At 47.9% G+C, this 23,727-nt stretch overlaps 1 protein-coding gene across 4 annotated transcripts; it reads left to right on the forward strand.

The window, feature by feature from the left end:
- Positions 1 to 3,530: 3,530 nt before the first annotated feature.
- SLC1A6 (solute carrier family 1 member 6) lies at positions 3,531 to 22,285 on the forward strand (the record flags this gene model as incomplete). Of its 4 annotated transcripts, XM_082331381.1 has the most annotated exons (12): positions 3,531 to 3,633; positions 7,725 to 7,982; positions 8,828 to 8,965; positions 10,871 to 11,075; positions 11,928 to 11,970; positions 12,586 to 12,926; positions 15,207 to 15,440; positions 16,505 to 16,699; positions 17,152 to 17,286; positions 18,723 to 18,826; positions 21,164 to 21,191; positions 21,856 to 22,285. In XM_082331381.1, the coding sequence occupies exons 2-11, from the start codon at positions 7,769 to 7,771 to the stop codon at positions 21,166 to 21,168; spliced, it is 1,614 nt and encodes a 537-aa protein (XP_082187507.1). In that variant the 5' UTR covers positions 3,531 to 3,633; positions 7,725 to 7,768. The 4 variants fall into 4 exon arrangements, with proteins under 4 accessions (XP_082187507.1, XP_082187506.1, XP_082187504.1 ...); XM_082331380.1 differs by lacking the exon at positions 21,164 to 21,191; XM_082331378.1 differs by lacking the exons at positions 21,164 to 21,191; positions 21,856 to 22,285 and having other exon boundaries at positions 18,723 to 18,921.
- Positions 22,286 to 23,727: the final 1,442 nt, after the last annotated feature.

Here is a 23,727-nt window from a genome sequence, read left to right on the forward strand (position 1 = left end):
CACTCCTTCCCAGTTAGGCTCACTTCGGCCTCCAATACAGTCAGCTGTTGGGATCCCCCTGTCACTCCAGAAATGCAAATGGGTTCTGCCCCTTCATAGCTTGATGACATGAGGGTACACTGTGCACTGGTGTCCGCTAAAGCCTTATACTCCTGTGGGGCTGATGTGACAGGCCATCGAATCCACACAGTCCAGTAAACCTGGCTGTCCCTTTCCTCCACCTGGCTGGAGACAGGGCCCTTCCAGTCCTGGTCATAATATTTGTTACTCACTTGTAAATGCAAATCAAAAGTCCCTTTATTACGATTGGAAGTAAAAATCAGCCCCTCTACTCTCCCTGGGGAACTGCTCACTGGAAACTGGAGCAGCAATTTTCCTGGAAGAACCGCCTTTTGTGATTGTTTTTCCTTGCAACTCACATCATACCCGTGCCTCTAGGGTCAAGGTGGATTTTCCATCCCACTTCCTCATGTCCTCTCCATGGTCACGCAGGTAAAACCATAGGGTGGCCCATGGTGTGTGTGCACTATAGCCTCTTTTGAGCAGAGGAACGCTTACTCCTAATAGCTGAGATACTGGTCCATATGGGTTGGGAGTAGGACATATCCTCTTCAAGCTGCTGGACCTTCCAGGACAGTTTCTCCACAGCCAAGACAAGGGAGGAAGAGAGACTTTCTTCGTGTTGCTGGAGTTGGCCAGCCAGTTCATCCACCGTTTGTTCCTCTCCATCCTTCCAGGTCATTACTGCCAATGAGGTTGCATGCAACAATGGTGCGCGCCGTACAAACTTCTGCCACATGGGTGCCCACAAGTGGGCCTGACTTCATCTGGATCTTTGGATAATTGCTCGTTGTTCAGGTCATCATAAATCACCTCCAGCACGACTAATTCCCCCAGATACTGGGTACCTCTCTCCATGGTGGTCCACTTGCCTGGGTGACATATAACATCTTCCTTGAAGGGATACCTTTCCTTCACGCCTGACAGGAGTCACCTCCAGAGGCTGAGGGCTCATGCACCTTTACCAATCACTTTGTCAATGCTCCCTCCCCTAGAAAGGGATCCCAGTTGCTTGGTTTCCCTACCCTCTAATTCCAGGCTACTGGCCCTGTTATCCCAGCATCGGAGCAGCCAGGTGACGATGTGCTCGCGTGGACGATGACTCAAATCTTCTCGCATACCTTGCAGCTCACTCAGGGATAGGGATCGGGTGATTACCATCTCATTTATGGGTTCTGCCTCTTCCTCCTCCTGTTCTCGTGATGGCCCTGGTTCATCTTCATCCCTTACTAAATGAACTGATTTTCTTGTGTATTTCTTCTTGTGTATAGGGGTGACTGGTACCGGCATGGGTTGGTTCTCTGGTTCAGCCACAGTGCCGGTTGCGGGGGTTGGAGTAGCCGCAGTGCCTGTCATTTTGTCGTCAGATCCAGAGACCTTCTCTTCCTCTTGCAGGTTCCGAATAGTGTTGAACAGGGCTCAGTAGGCGTGGGCCAGGCCCCAGCACATTGCAGTGATTTGTGTCTCTCTGGAATTGCCAGGGTGACAACATATACTTTTTCCAAATACTTTACTGGTTTTTCAGGATTCTGCACTTGTTCAGGGGTGAAGTACCAAAACACTGGAGGTGCCCACTGTCCTAGGCACTTGCCCATACTGTCCCACATACCCTGCCACTCTTAACTATCCAGCCTTGGGGATGATGTTCTTAAACTGGTTATTAACCTTAGAGAAAACTGAATCAATATTCCCAAGAAATATCAATAGAAGTATCTTAACGACCCAAGGATGTTCAAGATACCAAAAAGTTGTTGTAATGAAGGAGGAAACATCAGAGAAGAAGGTGGCGAAGGTGCCATTCTGTATTTCCTCCATAAAAAACCTCTCAGAGGAAGAGATATAATAGCTAATTGTGTCCATGAGGTGGTACCCGAAGTACAGTAATGGCTTCACTACAGAACCCAAATACCAGATAACGCCCAAGGCCAGTGTTTTAATAACAAATCTCCCAGGCAAAACATCACTAATCACTGCAGAGCACAGCAAACTGCAGAAACCAACACCAATCTTTAACATGTACAGCAAAAAAAGGAGCGTGGTGCAGATCAGATCAACTAATATCAAGAACAGATTAATCAATATTCTGACTGGCAACTGTTAACAGATATAAATTCCTTAATACACTCTGGTTAATCTGTTATTATCTCAGATGCTCAGTGCCCCACATTGGGCGCCAGAAAGGACTCGTGGTTTAACCCCAGCCAGCAACTGAGCCCCACCCAGCCGCTTGCTCACTGCCCCTCCCGGTGGGATGGGGGCAGAATCGCAAGAGTAAAAGTAAGAAAACTCATGGGTTGAGATAAGAACAGTTTAATAATTGAAATAAAATAAAGTAAAAAAAAAAAAAGTGAAAGAATACACAAAGCAAGTGATGCACAATGCAATTGCTCACCACCCACTGACTGATGCCCAGCCAGTCCCCGAGCAGCGGTCACTGCCCCCCAGCCAGCTCCCCCCAGTTTCCATACTGGGCATGACGCCACAGGGTATGGAATAGCCCTGGGGCCAGGCGGGGGCAGCCCCCCTGGCTGTGCCCCCTCCCAGTTCCTTGGGCACCGGGCAGAGCACGGGAAGCTGAAAAGCCCTTGACCAGTGTGAGCACTGCTCAGCCACAACTGAAACATCAGTGTGGTGTCAACATGATTCTCACCCTAAATCCAAACCACAGCACCGTACCAGCTACTAGGAAGAAAATTAACTCTATCCCAGCTGAAACCAGGGCAGATGGCTAGCTCCTCTTTCCCTTCAGCCAGGAAACCTTCTGTCTTTAAAACGTGCTCATGGGAAGGTGCTGCACACTGGATGGTTCCAGCTTTTCTGCTGTTGGCTGCTTTAGCAGAGACAAGGCATAAAGAGGAGGGGTGTTCTTCAATGTACAGTACAAGTTGGAAACGATGCATCTCAGTTGATTCAGAGATTTCCTGTTTTCTAGCTCTTTATAGCTCCTTAAGCACTATTGCCCTCCTCCCCCCATGTTGGAAATCTTCTCCCTGGGTAGATGGGAAGATAACCACACAAAAATCTGCAAGGAGCAGGACAAAAAAATGTAGTGCAAAAGTCTTCCTTCCCCATTTTTTACTTTCACCATCTTCTGACTGATGTCCCTAAAATAGCCACAATTCCACTGTTTATGCGAAACCTCATTGCCAGGAACTAGGCATTAGTTTTGCAACACTGAACTTTCTTGCAAAATACCCTGTGCTTCCTGGTTCTGGCCTTGAAGTTACCTCCAAAAATGCTCTCTCAAATATCGCAGTGCTTCTGGCAGAGTGGAGCCTGAAGAAGCAGCCGTGAATAGGAGAACCTCCACCAAGACGGCAAAGCCACCTTCTTCCTCACAAGAAGGAAAATCCAAGCCGTTGACAGACCGTTAATCTGCAAGAGTATTTTGATGACTTACTGCAGCAGTCTGAGAACTTCCATCTGATGCAATAGGGAATATTTACACAATTTCAGGCCAGTGATGCAGAAGGAATGTGCTGTGGAGGGGGCCGCTGTATTGCAAAATATGCAGATGGAGAAAGGGAGCAAGTCAGCAAGAGGGTGGGGACATCAGAGGAGCAAGTTCTTCTGGTGAGTTCCTTCTGTGCGCTAAGTTCTGCTCTGAGAAGGCTGCTGAGCATATGGTGGAACGGGGATCAAATGATTAATCCTGAACTTTCCCATATCCAAGTAGAAATTTCATTTTGTTTGCACAAAAATACGTTTTCCAGTGCATGTGGATGGGGAGACATCTGGAGAAAAGAGCAGGTTAGTCCCTTTATATGCGTGGGTTCTGCTCCCACCTTCCCTGTACGGGAATTTGTGCCGTTGCTGTGGTATGGTCCAACTCTAAGAAAAGCAAGGTTTGGAGGAGAGGTGAGTCTGTGTTTCTGTACTCCCGGTTCAGCGTGGGTCTCCTCAGGTCACCATGGCGAACGGGAAGCCTGGTTTGCGTGTAGCAAGCCTATGATGGGTGATTTCAGAGCCGTCAGCGTGACTGTTTTCACTTCACTAAGGAGATGGGAGCTTTGCACGTCAAAGTAAGGTAGCCCTTCACCTTACCAAGGTGTGCTGGGTTGTCTGATGATGTGGGAGTAAGAAAGAGAGTTTTGGGGGTTTGAAACTTTCTTTGGTGGTTCTGCTTTTGGAAGTGATTGCCTTAGGTGGTAATCCATTCTGCTGTAGGCAGTTGCGCTGCATCCCTGCTGACTGGAAGCTAGCCAACGTTATTCCAATCTACAAAAAGCGTGTGAGGGAAGACCCAGTAAACAACAGACCTGTGAGTCTAACCTCAGCACCTGGAAAAATTATGGAGAAGATTATACTGAATGCTACTGAAAGGCAGTTAAAGAATAATGCAATCATCAGGCACAGTCAACATGGGTTCACAAAGGGAAAGTCCTGTAACTAATTTGATATCCTTCTATGATAACATCACCTGTCTTGTGGATCAAGGGAAGGTGGTGGATGTAGTTCTTCTGGATTTTAGTAAGGCTTTTGATACTGTCCCTCACAGCATCCTTCTGGACAAGTTGTCCAGCTGTGGGATGAGTGGGTTCATGGTGTGCTGGGTGAAGAACTGGCTAAAGGGCAGAGCTCGAAGGGTTGTAGTGAGTGGGGCTACATCTGGCTGGCAGCTGGTCACCAGCGGTGTTCCTCAGGGTTCAAGCCTAGGGCCAGTCCTGTTCAATGTATTTATCAACGATCTGGATGCAGGAGTTGAATGCCTCATTAGCAAGTTTGCTGATGACACCAAACTGGGAGGTGCTGTTGACCCTCTTGAGGGACAAGAGGACTTGCAGAGGGATCTAGATAGATTGGAGCATTGGGCAATCATCAGTGGCATGAAATTGAGCCAGTCCAAGTGCTGGATTCTGCACCTGGGATGGCGTATCGCTGGGCACAAGTCTAAACTGGGAGAGGAGTGACTGGAGAGCAGCCCTGAAGAAGGGGATCTGAGGGTGCTGGTTGGCAGCAGGCTCAACAGGAGCCAGCAGTGTGCCCTGGCAGCCGAGAGGGCAAACCGCATCCTGGGGTGCATCAAACACAGCAAAACCAGCTGGTCAGGAGAGGGGATTATCCCGCCATATTCAGCATTCCAGTAGCCTCATCCGGAGTACTGTGTGCAGTGCTGGGCCTCAGCATTTGAGAAGGATGTGAAGGTTGTTGAATGCGCCCAGAGGAGGGCAACAAAGCTGGTGCCAGGGCTGGAAGGCATGGCCTCTGAGGAGCGGCTGAGCGCTCCGAGTTTGTGTTGTTTGGAAAAAAGGAGGCTGAGGGGCGACCTCATGGCTCTCTGCAGCTTCCCAAGGAGGGGACGTGGAGAGGGAGGTGCTGCTATCTTCTTCCTGGGATCCAGGGACAGGACGTGTGGGAATGGTTCAAAGCTGCACCAGGGGAGGTTCAGACTTGACATCAGGAAGCATTTCTTTACTGAGAGGGTGTTCAAACACTGCAACAGGCTTCCTAGGGAGGTGGTTGATCCCCAAGCCTGTCAGTGTTTAAGAAGCATTTGGACAATGCCCTTAATAACATGCTTTAACTTTTGGTCAGCCCTGAAGCAGTCAGGCAGTTGAACTAGATGATCGTTGTAGGTCCTTGCCACCTGAAAGAGTCCATTCTATTCTATTCTATCCCTCCAGCCGCTGACAGTGCAGGCAATTACTTTTCTCACCATAAGGGCAGTAAGCTCTGGGACAGACTTCTGGAAATTCTGCAGACAAAAGATGATAGATGGATCACAAAAGGGATTATTCAGTGAGTCTGTGGTGGCAAAGGGTGAGATCTGACAGGTGTCCTCTTCCTTGGAAGGCCAGTGATGCCAGTAACTGGCAAGACAGGAGGATACAAGATGTGTGAAAGTCCTGGCTTATTGGAACCTGGCAGCTAATAATTTTGTTTCTCCAACCCTATATCTGGGAGGCTACTAAATAAATACTACAGGTCTATTCTAGGGCACAGGGGACTGAATCCATAGTTTCTTAACCTCCTGTGGAGTTCAGGAGGCACAAACTCAATGAACTGAGGTAACATGTACTTCACAGTTTCTTTCTCTCATGCGTGGCTATGAGAAGTAGGAGGACTGGCAGTGAAAAGGAGGAAGACAGGCAAAGTTTTCATCCAGTCTGATGTATATTGGCTCCATCAACCGATAAAAGCAGAGTGGTGTAATAAGGAAGTGAATGCATGATCAAGCTGGAATCAGTGGACCAAAATCCGCAGAATGCTGTTTGCTAAGCCAAAAGCTTGGGTGACCACAGCAGCACTGCAAGGTTCCTGCAGCAAAAGCCCAGAATCTTTGCCAGTGGCCTTCACACAGCTTACCCTTGGGAGGGCTTAGAGTGACTTGGCTGGGCCACCTCAGGTGTCTCTCCACTGCTCTGAACCTCATGAAGGCATTAGCATCTGTGGAAACAAATCTTCTGTCAGAACGGGGGTTTTCCTCCATCTGTCTGTGGGAAATGACCTTGCAATGTGGTACTATGAACCAATTGCTCCTTAAGGCAATGTCTTCAATTCATGATAGGCATTTATCTGGGTCCAAATGGCAGACACTAGATGTGTATTTTATAGAGAATGTAATCCCAGTTGTGATGGTTTCTTTGGCTTAAATTTAGGATTGCAAATGGAGTAGCTCTTATTTGACTAGCAACACCAACAAAAGGTCTTTCAGCACCTGCTGATGTCCTAAGGTGACTTTGTTCTTCTTTGGTTTCATCTAGTCTTGTATTTTCTTCACAAACTCCTGGGAACAAGAATCATTTTCAGACCTTGTATCTGTCAAGGCACAGTGACAGTAGGAAAATGGCACCTGCACAGTCAGGCAGTGATCCTCCTGATGGTAAGAACTGTTGGACTGCTGGTGCCTTCTAGCACTCCAGAGTGGACTGGTATGGCTGTGTAGCCCCCTTGTTCTTTTGTTCTGAGGAATATGTGAATAAGAGTAAAAATAAACGGTTAAAGAACCATAGACTGCTCCAGGCCTTGCAGCCAGTAGGTAATGGAGCAGAACTGGTCCTTTATTTACCTCTTAGGAGTAGGTTTGATTGCGATCTTAGTATTTGTGAAGACAGGACAACAGGTTAACCCCACCAGTGGAGTTTGACAAGAGATACTACTTGAAAGTCCTGTTGTGCTTCAAAGGAAAGTCAGTAAAGCATTATCCTCAGGCTCCACAGAAGGCAAAGGGATTATGTTCCCTTCTGCAGAAACAGCCAGTGCCGCTCGCTGTCATGGGAAAAGCTGTTCTGGTAGGGACCTGTCCATCTAGCAGGTATGTCAGAAATGTTTTTTGCTGCTTGGTCTTCTTTGGAAAAGTTTGTGTACAGGAACTGGTTTTATTGCCAGGTGATAAAAATTCATTCCTGTCCAAACTGATGAAACTCCTAAGAACAAGCCGAGGTGGCTGTGGAGGCCTTTCAGGCTGCCCTGGCCACCGCTAGCCGCTCCTCAGTGCAGGCTGGGTGCTACAGAGGCCAGAGCTTCTCCAGAGACACCAGAGCAGTTGTGACAAGACCCTGGCAGCCCTTTAGATGCCTTTCCCTGGGGTCTGCTCCTTGCAGAGGAGCTCATTAATCAGCTCTAAATAAACCTGCTCAGGGTCCCAGGGAAATGACAAAAATGAAGGGCAGGTGTCGGGTGCTGCAGCTTATGCTTTCCCTCCTCTGCTTCTCCCTGCCCAGCGTAGGCAGAGCCGTGCCCTGGGGACTGAGCAGCCGTGCTGACCATGAGTGAGCAGAGTCACGTCAACAGCCTGTTCCTCAACGAGGACGCGGCCAAGCGGCTCAATGCCGAGGGCCGGGTGCAGCGCTTCCGGCAGGCGGTGCAGAAGCGGGCGGCGCGCGCCAAGAAGCGGATGCACAGCATCACTGCTGACAGTGCTAAAAGCTTCTTCAGGAGAAATGCCTTCGTCCTCTTCACCATCGCTGCAGTCTTACTAGGTATGGAGCTGGTGGCAACACTGGGCACCATTTATAATGTGGCAAAAAGTTTATTCTACAAAGATTTATATTTTATCATAACGATTTGTCTGGGGAGGTGAAGCTGATGAGCTGACAGCTCAAAATGCTGTCCAAGTCAGAAGCACCTTTGTGTGCAAGGACAACGGACCTTGCAGAGGGCGTGTGTGAGGGAGTCCTAGGAACAGTCTACAAGAGAAAGAGTTTGATGATCCATCTACCAATCCTCATAAAAAATCATCCAGGTTTGTTCAGAGGCTTCTTGTGAGTGCAGCTACAGGCACAGGGGCTCTTCAGATTCATCCCACAGCTTTAGCCTGGCAGTACCAGAAGGGGGAACTGATGCCAAGGGCTGTGATACAATGCAAACTAAATCTGCCCAGCAGACAGTGGATTGTCCCTAGCTTTTGATCCAGGCTATATGTCTGTAACTCACTAGCTGAACTCAGCTTTAAGAGGTGGGTGGACAAAGTCTCTGAACTGTGAGGTCGCACTTAGGTTAGGCTGGGAGGTCATATCTCTGGTCACGGCATTTTTATGTTCATGAGCTTCCTGGGAACAGACGCCAGAGGAGCAGCAGACAGAGCAACAAGGAGACCTGTGGTTTAGCACGAGGCTCCTGTGCATATAAATATGTCAGAGGGAGAGAGAGAGCATACAGGAAAAACTGGATCGTAGCCTTTTAGAAAAAGAAAGAGCATTTGCTCCTTTGGGGACAAGAGGAGCTGAAAGGAGATGAGAAAGAGAAAAGCCACGCTGTAGAACTGAGGGACAGACCGCTGGATCACACTGTCCCATTTCCATTCTCATCCCTTGCTAATCCACAGGGATCATCCTGGCATTTTCCCTCCGGCCCTACCAGCTGACCTATCGCCAGATCAAGTATTTCTCCTTCCCCGGCGAGCTGCTGATGCGTATGCTCCAGATGTTGGTTCTTCCTCTCATTGTCTCCAGCTTGATTACAGGTGAGAAGTGCTTTCTGCTGCTTTCAGCCAAAGCAATAATCAGCAAAGAAAGACGGATGCTAGCTGTTGTTGGAGTACGCCTCTGTGCCCCAGCTGGAGCTGCTTGGATTAGCTTGGCTAACAGTGACAAGCCTGAACCTACAGCTGTAGTAAACGTGATTCACACTCATACCCCTGCTGGCTCAGTAGTGGGGAAGAGAAGCAGGTGGCCTTGTGCTTTCTCAGAAGACAAGGGAGGACACAATGTGGTGTTTCCGATGCCCAACACTTGAGCACTAACAAGGATTTCATCCTACGTAACCTCAAATGTCAAGAAGTTTGTTGCCCAAGTCAGCTTCAGGTTTCCTCCAGCCTAGGGAAGGTTAATTGGTGCCAGTACAAAAGAGCTGGAGTTGGTCACTGGCTGGAGAGCTTGTTTCATCCAGGTCCTCATAGAAGTGTACTGGTTTAACCTCAGATGGCAACTAAGCCCTACCCAGCCGCTTGCTCACTCCCCCTGCCCCCGGTGGGATGGGGGAGAGAATCAGAAGAGTCAAAGTGAGAAAATTCATGGGTTGAGATAAAGACAGTTTAACAGGTAAAGCAAAAGCCATGCACACAAGCAAAGCAAAACAAGGAATTCATTCACTACATCCCATTGGCAGGCAGGTGTTCAGCCATCTCTGGGAAAGCAGGGCTCCATCACGTGCAATGGTTACTTGGGAAGACAAATGCCATCACTCCGAACATCCTCCCCCTTCCTTTTTCTTCCCCCAGCTTTATATGCTGAGCATGATGTCATATGGTGTGGAATATCCCTTTGGTCATTTGGGGTCAGCTGTCCCAGCCACGTCTCCTCCCAGCTTCTTGTGCACCCCCAGCCTCCTCGCTGGTGGGGTGAGGAGCAGAAAAGGCGTTGGCTCTGTGTAAAGCGCTGCTCAGCAATAACTAAAACATCCCCTTATTATCAACACTGTTTGCAGCACAAATCCAAAACATAGCCTCATAATAGTTACTATGGAGAAAATTAACCCTATCCCAGCCAAAACCAGCACATTCTCCACTCCTTATTCCATACCATTTACATCACGCTCAGGTACCACATTATCCAATACAACCTCATTAACCATCACCCCCCTTCCCATCCTTTGATATAATACACAGCTATCATTCCCTTAGTCTATGGACCACCCCTGTAAAATGTCCATAAAATGCCCATAACATGTCCACAAATGTCCACAAAATGTCCATTGAGTTCATTTAGTCCATGACTTTGGGCTCCATCTCTGATGGTGGTCACTCAGGACAGGAGCAGTGGTGTGTTGTGTGGAGTTATTGGGCACCAAAGCCAGCTCCGGTCAGGTCACTGCTGTGCTTGCAAGGCTTATACTCCACTGGTTTGGGTGGTTCCTGCTACAGTAATTCCTGTAACATGCAACTCAGATCATGGGTTACAACAATTTAAAGGTATTTCCATTACAATCCCCACCCCTGGTCCCTTTGGACCAGACCATAGGGTTTAACATTGCAATGAACTCCTCTTGCAGCTGCCAAGCTTTCAGACAGCAGAAGGGACTGCAAGACATTCCACCTGCTGAAACATCCCACCATTAGGGACTTAAAGGCCCAGTATACTGGGAGGGGAGTATTTCCCTTCTGAGAGCTTTAGGAGGACATTGCTACATTCCCAAATGGAGCCTAAGACCCACCAGTGCTATGCTTCTTCATAAGCACAAGCCACATTCTCCCATATCAACATCACTTTGGAGCTCCAAAGTCTGCCCCCTGTATGCTGTGCTTCCTAGAGACTCCCGCTTCCCGTCCAGCTCACGCATGTGCCCTGCACACTTTGAATCTTCCTCAGGCTTCCCCCTTGCCTCTAAGACAATAGACCTTCCCACCTTGTCTCTCTGTGTGACTCCCCAGGAATGGCCTCGCTGGATGGCAGAGCCTCAGGGAAGATGGGGATGCGGGCTGTCGTCTACTACATGGTGACCACGATCATAGCAGTCTTCATTGGCATCCTCATGGTGATCATCATCCACCCAGGAAAAGGATCTAAGGACAAGCTTCACCGAGAGGGCAGAATTGAGCAGGTGCAGACCACAGATGCCTTCATGGACTTGGTGAGGTAGGTGAACAAGTTGGTCTCATGTTGAGACCATATCAGTGAGATTACATTCCTCCACGGAATGTCCTCTTGAAGTGTCACAGCTTTAGGCACACACTCTTAGGGAAAGAGGTTTATGGCTGAGTCTTGCCCAGCCTACTACTTCTAGCTCAGTCCAGCTAGCTGACTTTGCCACTCCGAGATTGAATGCTTGGCCTGGAGCTCTGGCGTCCAGCCCTTCTGTTAGAGGTATTAATGCAAGAGGCCAAAGTGTGCTCAGCAAAACAAGTAATGAAAACTATCAATGACTGCATACCCTTCAGAAATTCACCCAGCAAAGGCTACTCTGAATATCCATCTTCACAGACCCAAGGAAACCGAGGCCGTGGTCCCTGAGACATTGTCTCTCCCTCCCTTGCTGTGACCTTCCACAGTGAATTGCAAAGCTGTACCATCTCAAGTGGTATGAAGCTACGTTTCTGAGGTACAAGATAACAGAGAGCTCAAATGACAGCTGTAGAGATGAGGCTGAAAGCAAGGCCGTATATTAAAAATTGTAATATGGTGTTGTTTCAAGGTTCACCTGGGTGTGATGATGCTTTTACAATGGACCCATATCCCAGTGCTGTATGTGTGTAGTCTCTTTCCACATACCTGAAATACAACCTTCTGGAGGGTGCCTGGCTCCAGGTCAGCATATTCCCATCTTCTGTCAGTCAGACAGAAAGGGCCCGTCTGCTCTGTAGCCCGAGCTGGCATTGTGAGAGTTGTGACCCGAGACACTGCTCCAGGACAGAGGTGTTGGCCAGGAAGCCCATGTTTTGTTGCTAGTCAAACAGGGCAATAACTCTTTCCTTGTTTTATCTACTGCAGGAATATGTTCCCGCCCAACCTGGTAGAAGCCTGCTTCAAACAGGTATGACATCCCACCTGGCCTATCACTTCCCTTGGCACCCTGTGCCCTAGACCCTGGTCCAACCTACTTCGCTGAGGGATGGAATAGCAATTGCTCTATCCTGCCTTCACGCTTCCCCACGTCTGACTGCTCCAGGAGGCACTGCTGTTGTTAGTCTGTATTACAGCAGCCCCGACACAAGCTTTTCAAGCTGTCTGTAGATGCGGGCTTCAACCTCCATCCCGTCCCACACTCAGAGTCAGGAAGGGTTTGTGTGATCTCAGGTAGCGGGCTTGGACGTGCAGTGAAATGGGAGCAGATTCTCCAAGGATTTGTCTCTTCTGTAGTGCTAGTGCCCTTGGAAGCAGTATAAAGGGTTATCAGAGAAACCAGAATATCTCGGTCCTAGGGATATGAGATGTTCCAATGGTCTCTTTAACCTTCAACGCTGTGAACTTTTTGGTGAAAGTACTAAGCTAGGGAGCTTGAGAACAGGCAAGGCAAGTTTCCCACACAGGTCAGCAGTGAACTTGCAGTTCTCTCCTTTCTTTAGGAAGGGATGCAAGAGCCTAGCATGTTGTCCTGAGCTCCTGAACCAGGGCCTGTGAGTGCATCTGATAATCTGTGTCTTTTCAGTACAAGACGCAGTACAGCACCAGGGTCTTCACCAGAACCGTCCTCCACAGCAGCAATGTCACAGCAGGTGTGGCAGCCACTCAGATCCCTGTGCCTGAGAACTTCACCGGCATCCTGGAGAACGTCACTCATGCCCTGGGGACCGTCTCCGAGGTGCTGACCTTTGAAGAAGTCATTCCCATCCCGGGCTCAGCCAATGGGGTGAACGCGCTGGGGCTGGTAGTGTTCTCCATGTGCTTCGGTTTGGTGATCGGCAGCATGAAGCAGAAGGGACGGGCCCTGCGGGAGTTCTTTAACTGCCTCAACGAAGCCATCATGAGGCTGGTGGCCATTATCATCTGGTGAGGAGCACGGCTGGTTGGAGCAGGAGGTCTGCAGGTGCAGTTTCCGCTGACCTGATGAGAAGTGGGATAGCTTTAAGGATGACATGCACAGGAAAAGCAGATGGGCACAGCTCTCCTTTGGCTCCATCAGGCTGGAGGGAAAAGTCTGGATGGGATATTTGTTCACATTTCATTTCCTGTTTTTTGTTTTTACCTTAGAAATATCAGGTACACCAGGACTTGCTTTCCTTGAGGCTGCTGGAAACATCCTTGGAAGACCAGAGAGCTGGAGTGGAAGATCTCTTAGCCTTACCAACAGGGGTAGGGTGTGAGGCTTTCCCACCAAAAGCTTTCCTTCCAGCTATGTTCCAGGAGTCTGAGCTACGAATCACAATAACCTGTTGCCACTTTCCTGCTACTCAGGGTGGCATCTGTATGCATTAGGTCTGAGAGCTGAGCTGGGTTGACAAGGTCAACTCAAAGTTTCTGCCTTTCAATTTGAGGTCTCCCAGATCCCAACTCCTCTAAAGCTCAGCTGCTTGTTGCTTTCTGTGTAAGGCTGCCTGTGCTACATGGTCCAGGTAAGCGAGGCATTGCTGAGACGAGTCTTCTCTAGAAGGCAGCATTTTTACCAAATCTTGTTATTTTAAGCTCTTTACCCATCTGGGGCTCAATGTCTAACTAGGAGTTTGTGGTAGATATCATGAGACAGGAGAGATGCGGGGCTGGCAGAATACATGGAAATGTCTGACGGGAAGGGGATCTGTCAGTCCCACGCCCTCTCCCGTTTTCGATCACTCCATCTTTCATTCCCTGGTCTAGTTACCGTCTTTCATCTCAGAGCAACACCCTGGGCCCAGGGGGACAGGCCTTACACAGAAAGACACAAAGGGGAAGAACAACCCTGAGCTCATAGCAGAGCATTGGGGAGCCCCAGCCCCTCCGGCATCTTTTCCTCCCCAGATGAGCCAGAACTTGAGGCCCCGCTTCCCTAAGAAGAGATAAGAGTTGCCCGCGGGCACAGAAGGGAGAGCACAAGCACAGTGGAACAAATATACGTGCGCACTGCTCCCAGAGACAATTTCAAGGTGCCTTCAACACCCCCTCCTTCAGCTCCCCCTCACAGTGAAGGAAGGCAGGGTGTTGAGGTATAGCACATTGGTTACACTCAGAAACTGCCTGTGTGCGTACAGTAGGTAGTGTCTGGAGAGGCCTCCTGACTTAAAAAGTCCTGCTGGCATAGGAGGCAGGGCTGTCAGCTGCAGCCCAGCACTCCTTCCTGAAGCCACAGTCTGCAGAGCATCTCCCAGGAGCTGGGGAGATCTGGTCACTAGCCGCAGCCAAGAATGTCTTCTAAGAGGAAGGTCAGAGGAAATGAAATATTTGTGAAATCCTTTCCTGAAACTTTTCCAAACCTCCCAGGCTAAGTTGGAGTTTGGCATGTGGAGCTCTGAGCCTTGTGCATGAATTGCATGTGAGCTCTTGAGCTGTAGAGGCCAAGCCCAGAGAGGTGTGGCCGTGGAGCTGAGATTTTCTTTGGTCCAGTTATTTGTCCATGTTTAGTTTAGTGCCCATGATATTCTCCATGTCTGTGTTATGGCTTCCTTTCTGTGGAGCCTCACTGCTGCTCATGAGAGGCATTGTTATGGAGGGGGAAAAAAGCCATAAGGAATGGAAAGGGTAGCAGTGTACCTCAAAATGGGTTTTTATATAAGCTATGGCTTTCACAGGTGGTGGTGTTCCCAGTCCTTGCTACACCAGATATGGATTCCTTGTATGTTCCTCTTCCCTAACTGTGAACATCTGAAGAGAGCAAGGCTGATGTCTCAGCGCCTATGGGACACTATTGCTTTTACTCCCCAATTCCCTGTTTCTCCTGTACTTCCCTGTGCCTCTCAGTAAAAAAAACCACTCTCCGCCTAAGCTCTGTTAGGAAAGGAAGGGACTCTGAAGACTCCTCTAGATAATCTCCCCTATCAATTCTACAAGGAGTGTTATGGAAACATGTAGGGAACCCAGAAGGAGGAGGAAACCTCCACCAGTGCCCAAGCTGTGCGCACAACAGAGCGCTGGGGTCCCCGACAGTGCAACAAGTGCTGGTTTTTGACCATATGGTGAACAAGTACCAGCTCTCTCCAGGTTTCCGGAAAAGAAACCTGCAGTATTATCCAACAATTAGGCTCAGTGAGCACTTCTGGTGTGCTGGCTTTTTGGGGATTTGTCCAGACAGCATGCATTAAAGCTGGTGTGAAAGTGTGGGTGCCAGTTCTGAGCATCGGCCTTGTGTTTCTGCCACAGGTATGCTCCAGTTGGGATCATGTTTTTAATTGCTGGCAAAATCCTGGAGATGGATGACCTAGCAGTGATGGGAGGCCAGCTGGGGATGTACACGCTCACCGTCATCGTTGGACTCCTCATTCATGCCCTCTGCATCCTACCACTGCTCTACTTCATCGTCACTCACAGAAACCCCTGGGTATTCATTGCAGGGCTTCTGCAGGCCCTCATCACAGCCCTGGGCACCTCCTCAAGGTACGATGGCTACGCAGGCGTAGGGTTGGGGCTGGTGTGGATACTCTGGGGCTGCTTCTCAGCGCTCCATTGCCCTCAGTGCAGTACTGTGGTCTCACAAGTTCTAGCACTAGCAGCTTTTTGCACTGGTCCAGCCAAGCTCATTTGAGAGTGGAAAGATTCCCACTCCCCTGCTCAGGACCCCTAATCGTGGCCATCTCTAACCATCAGTGCATGACCCATATTCCTCCGTAGCAAACACGGTGGTGACTCTGCTTGCAGCACTGAAATGCTGAGCTCAGGACAAATATTAAATCCCACTGAATTGCAGCATTATTCCCCACGCACATACCTCTCGCACACATGTACTCGCGCACATTTGCACCTTTCTCTCTCCCAGGCACACATACTGTATGCAGCTGGCATTAAGCTCACAGGAGGCCTGGGCGAAGGCATAAACACCCGTACGTTCAATGACTCCCACTGCCATGCAACACAGCCAAAGCAAGGGATTGTAGGTAGCTGTTGTTTCACTAAGTGCCGTGTTTCTTGCTATGCTCATTTCCTGGCAAGCACGCAACGGTGTCTCCCACATGCATTCTCACACTGAAACACACTGCATTTTTCCTGCTCATGTTCTCTTTCAGAAACAATTCTCTGCTTTCTTGGCAAGATATATTCTCATACATGGGTCATTCTTGTCTTATGCACTGAGGGGGGTGAGAAAGGGCTCAAGTATTTGTAATAGCTGGAAAAGGAGTTCTGGACTTGAGGCTCTGTCCTATGTACACTGAATCCTCCAGCATCACCTTCTTTTGGTGTTATACCAGCATCATCAGCCTCAGGGCTACACAGCCCCTGTCCCAGCCCCCTGAGGAAAGCCATGTCCGAATGTGCAACTGCAGCGTGCACCATATCTGAGGAAGCCTTGCTTAGACTGTTCTTTCTCCTAGCAGCTTCTGGCCTCTGGCTCACATGGCAGGGTGAAAAAGCAGGTGGGTAAGGTCATAAACCAGGCAGAGGCTTAGTCCCTCTTCCAAAGTCAGCATATACCCAATTCATGTTGTTTTGTGAATTCCTTTCAGCTCAGCGACTCTGCCCATCACCTTCAGGTGCCTGGAAGAAAACAACGGTGTGGACAGGCGCATCACGAGGTTTGTTCTGCCTGTGGGAGCTACAATTAACATGGATGGCACTGCTCTGTACGAGGCCCTTGCAGCCATCTTCATTGCACAAGTCAACAACTATGAACTTGACTTCGGGCAGATCATCACAATAAGGTGACTTTTGAAAGAGTAACAGCAGTACAGGAAGGGCTTCAGTTTTGTCAGTTTATCTGAGGTGTGGTCTGGTTCCTCTTTTGCTCAGAAGATACAATGAGAAAAAAAAGTATGGAAAAGAAGGGTGTGCTACACCTCCAGCTGTAGAAGCACATATGATTTGGGCACCACGTCTTTGAGGCTCCACTTGAGCCCTTACTGCATTTCCAGGTCTGGGCCATCCCTTAGCTAGAGCTGCAGTGTGCAGTCTGTTGTGGACGGGGCTCTGGCAGGGGGGAGCCTGGCTGCTATGTTGATGTCCCATGTGTCACCATCCTGCTCGGTGACCAGGGCAGAAAGGCTGCCAAGATGTTTTGTAGATGATGAGTTTGAGCTGCTTCCTGACATTTTTGCAAATGCGACTACCTCTTTTCTTCCCTTTGCTGATAGCTGTGCTTTCCTGTTCCCTCCAGCATCACTGCCACAGCAGCCAGCATTGGAGCCGCAGGTATTCCCCAGGCAGGACTGGTGACAATGGTTATAGTGTTGACATCAGTGGGGCTGCCTACTGAAGACATTACGCTGATCATCGCTGTGGACTGGTTTCTGTAAGTCCTCTGCTCAGCAGCATGCACTGCTCTGTGCTCCCTGCCAGTGCTTACAGAGTTCGTCTGTACTCCCAACGTCTCTGCTACGAGCAGTCTCAGTAACCTGTATCATTAAGCTTAAAACACACCTGTATCCATGAGACCTTTGCACAGTAGCCCTCTCTGCCCATGCTGGAGTCTTCACCGTGTACTTCAGTGACCCAAGGCATCAGAGGTCACTTGCAGATCAGCCTGGTCGCCAAGCAGAATGTCCTTAGTTTGCTTTATCTTAAAAGGCACCCAGAAACTATCTCCAGACCGATAGGGACAGGTTGTGCCAATAATAAGCAAATTCCCACTGCAGAGTGATGGTTCTGTGCTACCAAACACGGAAAGTGGGATGAGTCTGGGCTGTACAAAGTTGAGGAGTGTTTAGATGGGTGCAGCTAGTCAGCTATATTGCTCCATTTCACCTTTCTTTTCCTTTTAAACCTTGGGACAAGTGATTTCCCAGGAGTGCTCTTAGGAACTAGATTGAAGAATGCATTTGTGCACAGTCCTCGCTCTCTCAGTCTTCTCAAACACAAGAAAATCCTGACTCAGGGATACACTGTTAGTGTTTCCTCTGTTCTTCTGTATCTTGTATTGCTGGTTTGTAGCCAAAGCAGCCAAAGTCTGCTCCCAGCCATGGCTGAGCAGTTGGAAACAGAGCCTTGCCCAACACCTCCACTTCTCCTGTGAACTGTGCATAAGAACAGACTTGGCTGGAAAAGGCCCTGCCTCCTAAGACACCAGGTTACCTCTTGTACTTACCCAGAAAGGTTGGTTTCAATCAGGTACCAAAAGTCTTATCTGTTGTTACCACTGAAGGATGGGTTGCTGGGCTGGTGGTAGCTTCAGCTCTTGCACACAGTTGTGGTTATGGAGAGTATCTCCTTGCAAAGGGTGTTTCAGATTTGCCATTTTGCACGAAGAATCTGGGGCCTTGCCTTAGTGTATGCTGTCCTTGCTGAGGAAATCTGGCTCCACCGCAGCACTAAGTCATAGGTTTGCACCAGAATTTCTGCACTTCTTGTAAAACAAAATGTAACGGATTTGGCGAGTGTAACAGATGTGGCCAGGCTCACCTGAGTCTGCAGAAAGGCCTTAGGAGGCCTTTGGAAAGGAAACTGTCCACGTGGAACCACAACAAAGTTTCCCTGGTTCTGTGGTGAGTCCAAAACTTTTCAGTGAGAAACTGGGAGTGCAATAGAGCAGCAATGAATGTGGAGCCTGTGCTCAGGGCTGTCAATCCAGGAAGGCTCTCTGGGAGTAATCTGCCGTCAGTGTTGAAGGGTCAATTATTGGAGTGACTTGAAAAGTAGAAAAAGTTTCATTGAAGATGTTTCTTGAAAGAGTCTTCATCCCCTTAGCTGTTACTAGGAAGCTATATTTTATTTTTCTCTCTGATTTTTCAGGGACCGCCTTCGAACGACCACCAATGTCCTGGGGGATTCTCTGGGGGCTGGCATTGTGGAGCATCTCTCCCGGCATGAGCTGGATGCGCAGGACTGCGAACTTGGTAATCCTGTGATAGAGGAGAAAGAGCAGCTCTCCCACCTGGTTTGCCCACAGAATGACACCCACAGGCAGCCCAGGAGTGAGACAGTGCTGTGAACTCGGGCAGCAGAGTGCAGATTAATGCTTTAAAGAGACAAGACTTGACACAGAAGTCCATAGTGGAGGACAGAGAAAGATCCACTCTCCAGGATGCACCCTCTTCTCCCCCCTCTGCCACACGCAGTCTTCCCTGATCCCGTTTCTCCCCCGTGTCTTTCTGACTGGCATCAAAAACGAGAAAATTAAACTGCAAAGAAAGTTTTATTCCCCAAAAGCCTGATTTAGTCATTCTTATGGGGTCCAAGAGTTAGACCTGACTAAAGAAGACTCAGTGGATGAGCTGGCCTAGAAGCTCCTTCGTTTCTAAGCTAAAGTATGTGCACAGCTAAGTGGCAAGGTGGGTCGGGGACACCACCACCTCTGGACTGGCACCAAAATGTTGCCATGATGACTCCACCCTGCAGGATACAACTGCAAAGCCTTCACTTGGTCAGTGTCTTCCCCCAGGCACGTAAAGCTTTTAGCATTGGCCATTTGGAGATCTCTGGAGACCCCCAGCACTCCTGTTCAGCTCTTCACTGGCAAGAGTGTTTATGATAAACAGAGTGTCCTCTTTGCTCGCAGTCCTGGTGTTCGCACAGATACGCAGATGATGCTTCCTGAGAGCTGCTCACTCCTCCGGCAGCCCTTCTGGCTGCAGATACGAGAGTCACCCAGCTCCTGAAGGAATGTGGGACCATACAGCAGGGACAGGGCTTACAGTGCTGGCTGGTAGCACAAATAGGGGTCAATAGGCTTCTCATTAGTGGAAGCTGCTAAAGGATTGTGGAAGCAGCAAACAGTTAAAGAATTTATTATTATCCATTATTTAGCCTCTGAAACAGCTCTCCCCTCTACCAAGCTCCGCCAAACACCAGTTAACCTCATTTCTCTTAGCAAGCTGTTCTCCTCTTGGTGAAACCAGAACGGGAAACGCAAAGTTTAAGAACAGTTTGTCCCCCTGAGCAGCTGGGTGGTATCTCCATGCCAGGAATGACTCCCTGCCACCCCAGATTTGCTCAGAAAAGAGTTTCACTCCTCATCATAAGACTCCTAAGGCAACTGTTCCTTTGCTCATCTTTGGCTATTTTCAGAAGTTACCTCCCTTCAGTCACATTGCTCCAGAATGTCCTTCAAAATATCTCTGTCTTTCTACAGCACCTTATCTTTCAAAGGCAGTACTCAATCACTTCCCAGCACTTGTACAAGTTTGCCAGACCCCAAAGTTATAAATTCAGGATAAATTTCTCAGTTCCTACCAAATGGAGCTCAGCTTCTGTTTAACACGCTTGGACATAAGCCCACATGACATCCAAAAGATCTCAGAGGCTCAAGCAAGAAGTAGGGACCTGCTTCATCCATACTCTATCCCCCTTCCCCGGCGTGGCCAGGAACAGAGCCTGTATCTCAGTCCAGTGAACAGGACCAGCAGGGCTTGCTCCATAATATCCAGGTCCATGAACATCCAAAAAATGAATGTCTAGACACAACCAGGAAGATGGAAAGGATCCACAGTTTGGGGGCTACTACAGTGTAGCTGTTCTGCTTTAGAAATGGCTAAGCCCAGAAACAGCAGCAAACGGCCTTCTCTTGCAGAGCTGAAATATCTAACCTGGGCAGCTTCTGCTTGATGTCTTTTCAGTATTCCAAACCCAGTACATCACTTAAACCCCTCTGCCCTGCCTTTCCACACTGATCCTTGTCATCCAGAAGCCCTGGCCTTACACTCAGAGGTGCACCTACGTGGACCTCGGGAAGACCTCCGAGGCATCAGCTGGAGTCAACTTTGCCACCCACACCCACACAACTGCCCATGCTTAGCTCCCCAGCTCTAACAAAGCTTCCTAAAACACATTTCCTGAGATGTCCAAAGCCAGATCCTGAGGCTCTTTTTGGTCCTTCAGGAACTGCAGGATTATATATTGGTGCTGCCACATTCCACATCCAGAGTATTCTATTTTTATGGGCTGGATGATTGTTGGGAATCTGAGATAAATGGACAAATGCATCTCTTTCACCTAAAAGTGGATAACAGAACAGGGTAAATAGAAGTGTACTGGAGCTCCATTTAGTAGTGGCTGGCCCCAGACCTAAGGCAGCAGGCTGCTTCCTGACTGTGGGAGGCAGGTTGCTTATTCTGACAAGAGATCTGCTCTAGCAGGGGGCAAGTGAGCAGGATAACAAATTATTATCCTCCTCTTTGCAGCATTTTTTTATCTTGTATGAATACTATTATAATGTCTGCTCTTCTCCTTTCTAGACTAAACAGACCCAGTATACCCTCACAGGTAATAATCATTCACGTTCCTCTCCTCTGGACTTTTTCCTCGCTGTTCCACATCTTTCTTAAAGCGGAGTAACTAAAATTTGACGCAACAATCCAACTAAAGATTTATTAGTGCTGAGCACTGAGGAAAGAATATTTCGTGTACATTACGATTTCGATCTTAGACTCAAGTTACTGTAGTTTAACAGCATGCTATGCATCAGCTGGTCAGGATAACTGTCCGTGATGCATACAGAGAGCAAATTCGAGTCTGTTCATCTTATCTTAAATCTTAGTGAGGTTAGACTCTTACTTTGATGAGATGGCTGTTTCTAAAGACTGGACCTTAATCAAAGAGTTTTAAGATACACTGCATTAGCTTGTATCTACAGTGGGCTAAGACAGCACTAGCTTATCATTAACACAGCTCAGCTGACATGAGTCTAAACCTTCATAAAGAACAGACCTGCTTATAAAACACAGTAAAGCGCTTTATTTTTTCACAACAGCATGATAGCATTGACTGCACTCCAGTGGTAATACATGACAATTCCTACATCATTTTAAGCAGAACTGCTGCCTCGCTAGTAATTTCCCAGCCTGTGTTTGTGCAGTTGATTATCGTTACCTTAGTAATTTATATTTGTCCATATTGAACTGCATCTTGGTTTTCTTTTCTTTTTCAGACTACTTGTCCAACTTTTCAAGAAAGCATTGAATTCTAATCCTGAAGAGACTTCCTGTATGTAAAGGACAAACTGACAGATGAATTGGAAGAAAAGATCGTTGGATGGGACTCTAGTTCAAATGGGAATTAATTGTGGGAAGTCCTATGGCTTGGGTTATAGAGTCAAACTTGATGATCATAAGGGTCCCTTCTGGCTTTATAATATATGCACGTGCTTTCTGGTTTAGAGATATTGCAAAGGGTCCTTCCAGCCCCATCATTTTTAAAAGCTGTCTGGAAGGATCCTAATGATACTTCAATAAAACTCAGCAGGAGTCTAACCTGTTTTCAGTTGCTGTTAGCAGACATGTAAACATATCACAAAAGGGGCTCTCCATACCACATTGCATCAACGTGACCTCAGATGTTCCCACAAAGCAGCACGCTCACAGCCTTGCCATTTGTGATTTCCTGCTTTCAACACAAGATTAACGGAGCACAAACAAGTAGAGGCCTCATTTTCAAATACTGCAAACCAGTCTCCCACGGGAATTTCAGAATTCAGCTGGTAGTTTTTAGCTCTGGTGTTTACCCATGTTGTTAACCAGTTTATGATCGGGATTATCTATCTGTTTACAGTACCCAAACAGTAAAGTATTGTCAGGAATTTGCACATATATATATACGCACACCTCTATATATATATGAAAGGGGTGCACATGCACAAACATACATATACACAGAGTTAATTTTTTTGTTGCTAATCCAAGAAGGAAAGGCAATACTAAACTCTCACTCTGTAAAGATGCATACTTCATTTTGATGCCCACCTCGATTTATCCAACTAATCCCATCCTTAAAACAACAGAGGCTATTTTACTTCATTCCAGTAATGAGTCTTCCAAAGCAAAGTTTACCAGAAGGAGCTCAATGCATGCTGATTTTGCGTTGTACCTGCCGGTGATGTAATGAGAACTGCTCGATGTATAGAGAAAGTTCTCTACTTCGTCTTTGACTTCCCTGCGCATATCCCAAGGACCCACACCTCCACTGCATCTGACTTGGCAAGGAGGCAGGCTTTAAGAGCTCAGCCAAGAAGACAGAAGTGTTTGTACTCCTTCCAAACCCAACACTGACCTTGCACTAACTCAACCTTCGAAACTGGATGACTGAAAGTATTAAATAATTTTATCAACTGCTCTTTTAAATTATCAGATATTTGAGAGTTTATGCAGTCTTTTCTTTACTGCAGTCCTGCTGCTTCTACTTGCAGAAACTTTCTGAGTTTCTCCTATTTGCAAACAGATTTATTCCTAATGATTAGATGGGCAACATTTGGGATGAAACAGAGAGCTATCGCAATGCATACATACATGAGGAGCTCTTGGATTAGGACACATCTCTTCAAAATTAATTTTAAGAGAGAAAATCCATGAGGAATATGGATTTTCAGATGATAGGCCATGTGTCACGTTACGTATGTGATACGTGCACATTGTTCAGGAGTCAGATCTGCCCATGAAAACTGCCCTGAAATTGTACGGCCTTCTTTTGCTCTGCCCAAGGAAGAAAGAGAGAACTGGACATCAGTGCTGTGCGGCGTGTTCATAGCATTCTGGCAGTTTGACCATGTTAATTCCTGAGGGCTTTTTCTTCATGCTGTGAGTTTCAGTGTTTATAAAGATAGTATGCATATTTGAAAAATAAAGGGAATTTTTTCCACAATGCTTTTCCATGATGTTTTTTTCCTATTATTTTTCCTCAGGACCATGACCTTACAAAGTCAGGGATGTTACTTTTAGCATTATGTATTACACTTCCTTATCTCCATGTGCCTATGATGTCATGGGTCAAATACTAAATTCAGATTTTTTACAAGGCCTTTCCCTGA

This window comes from Platalea leucorodia (assembly GCF_965183815.1).
Source record: "Platalea leucorodia genome assembly, chromosome: 21".
Classification (NCBI taxonomy): Eukaryota; Metazoa; Chordata; class Aves; order Pelecaniformes; family Threskiornithidae; genus Platalea; species Platalea leucorodia.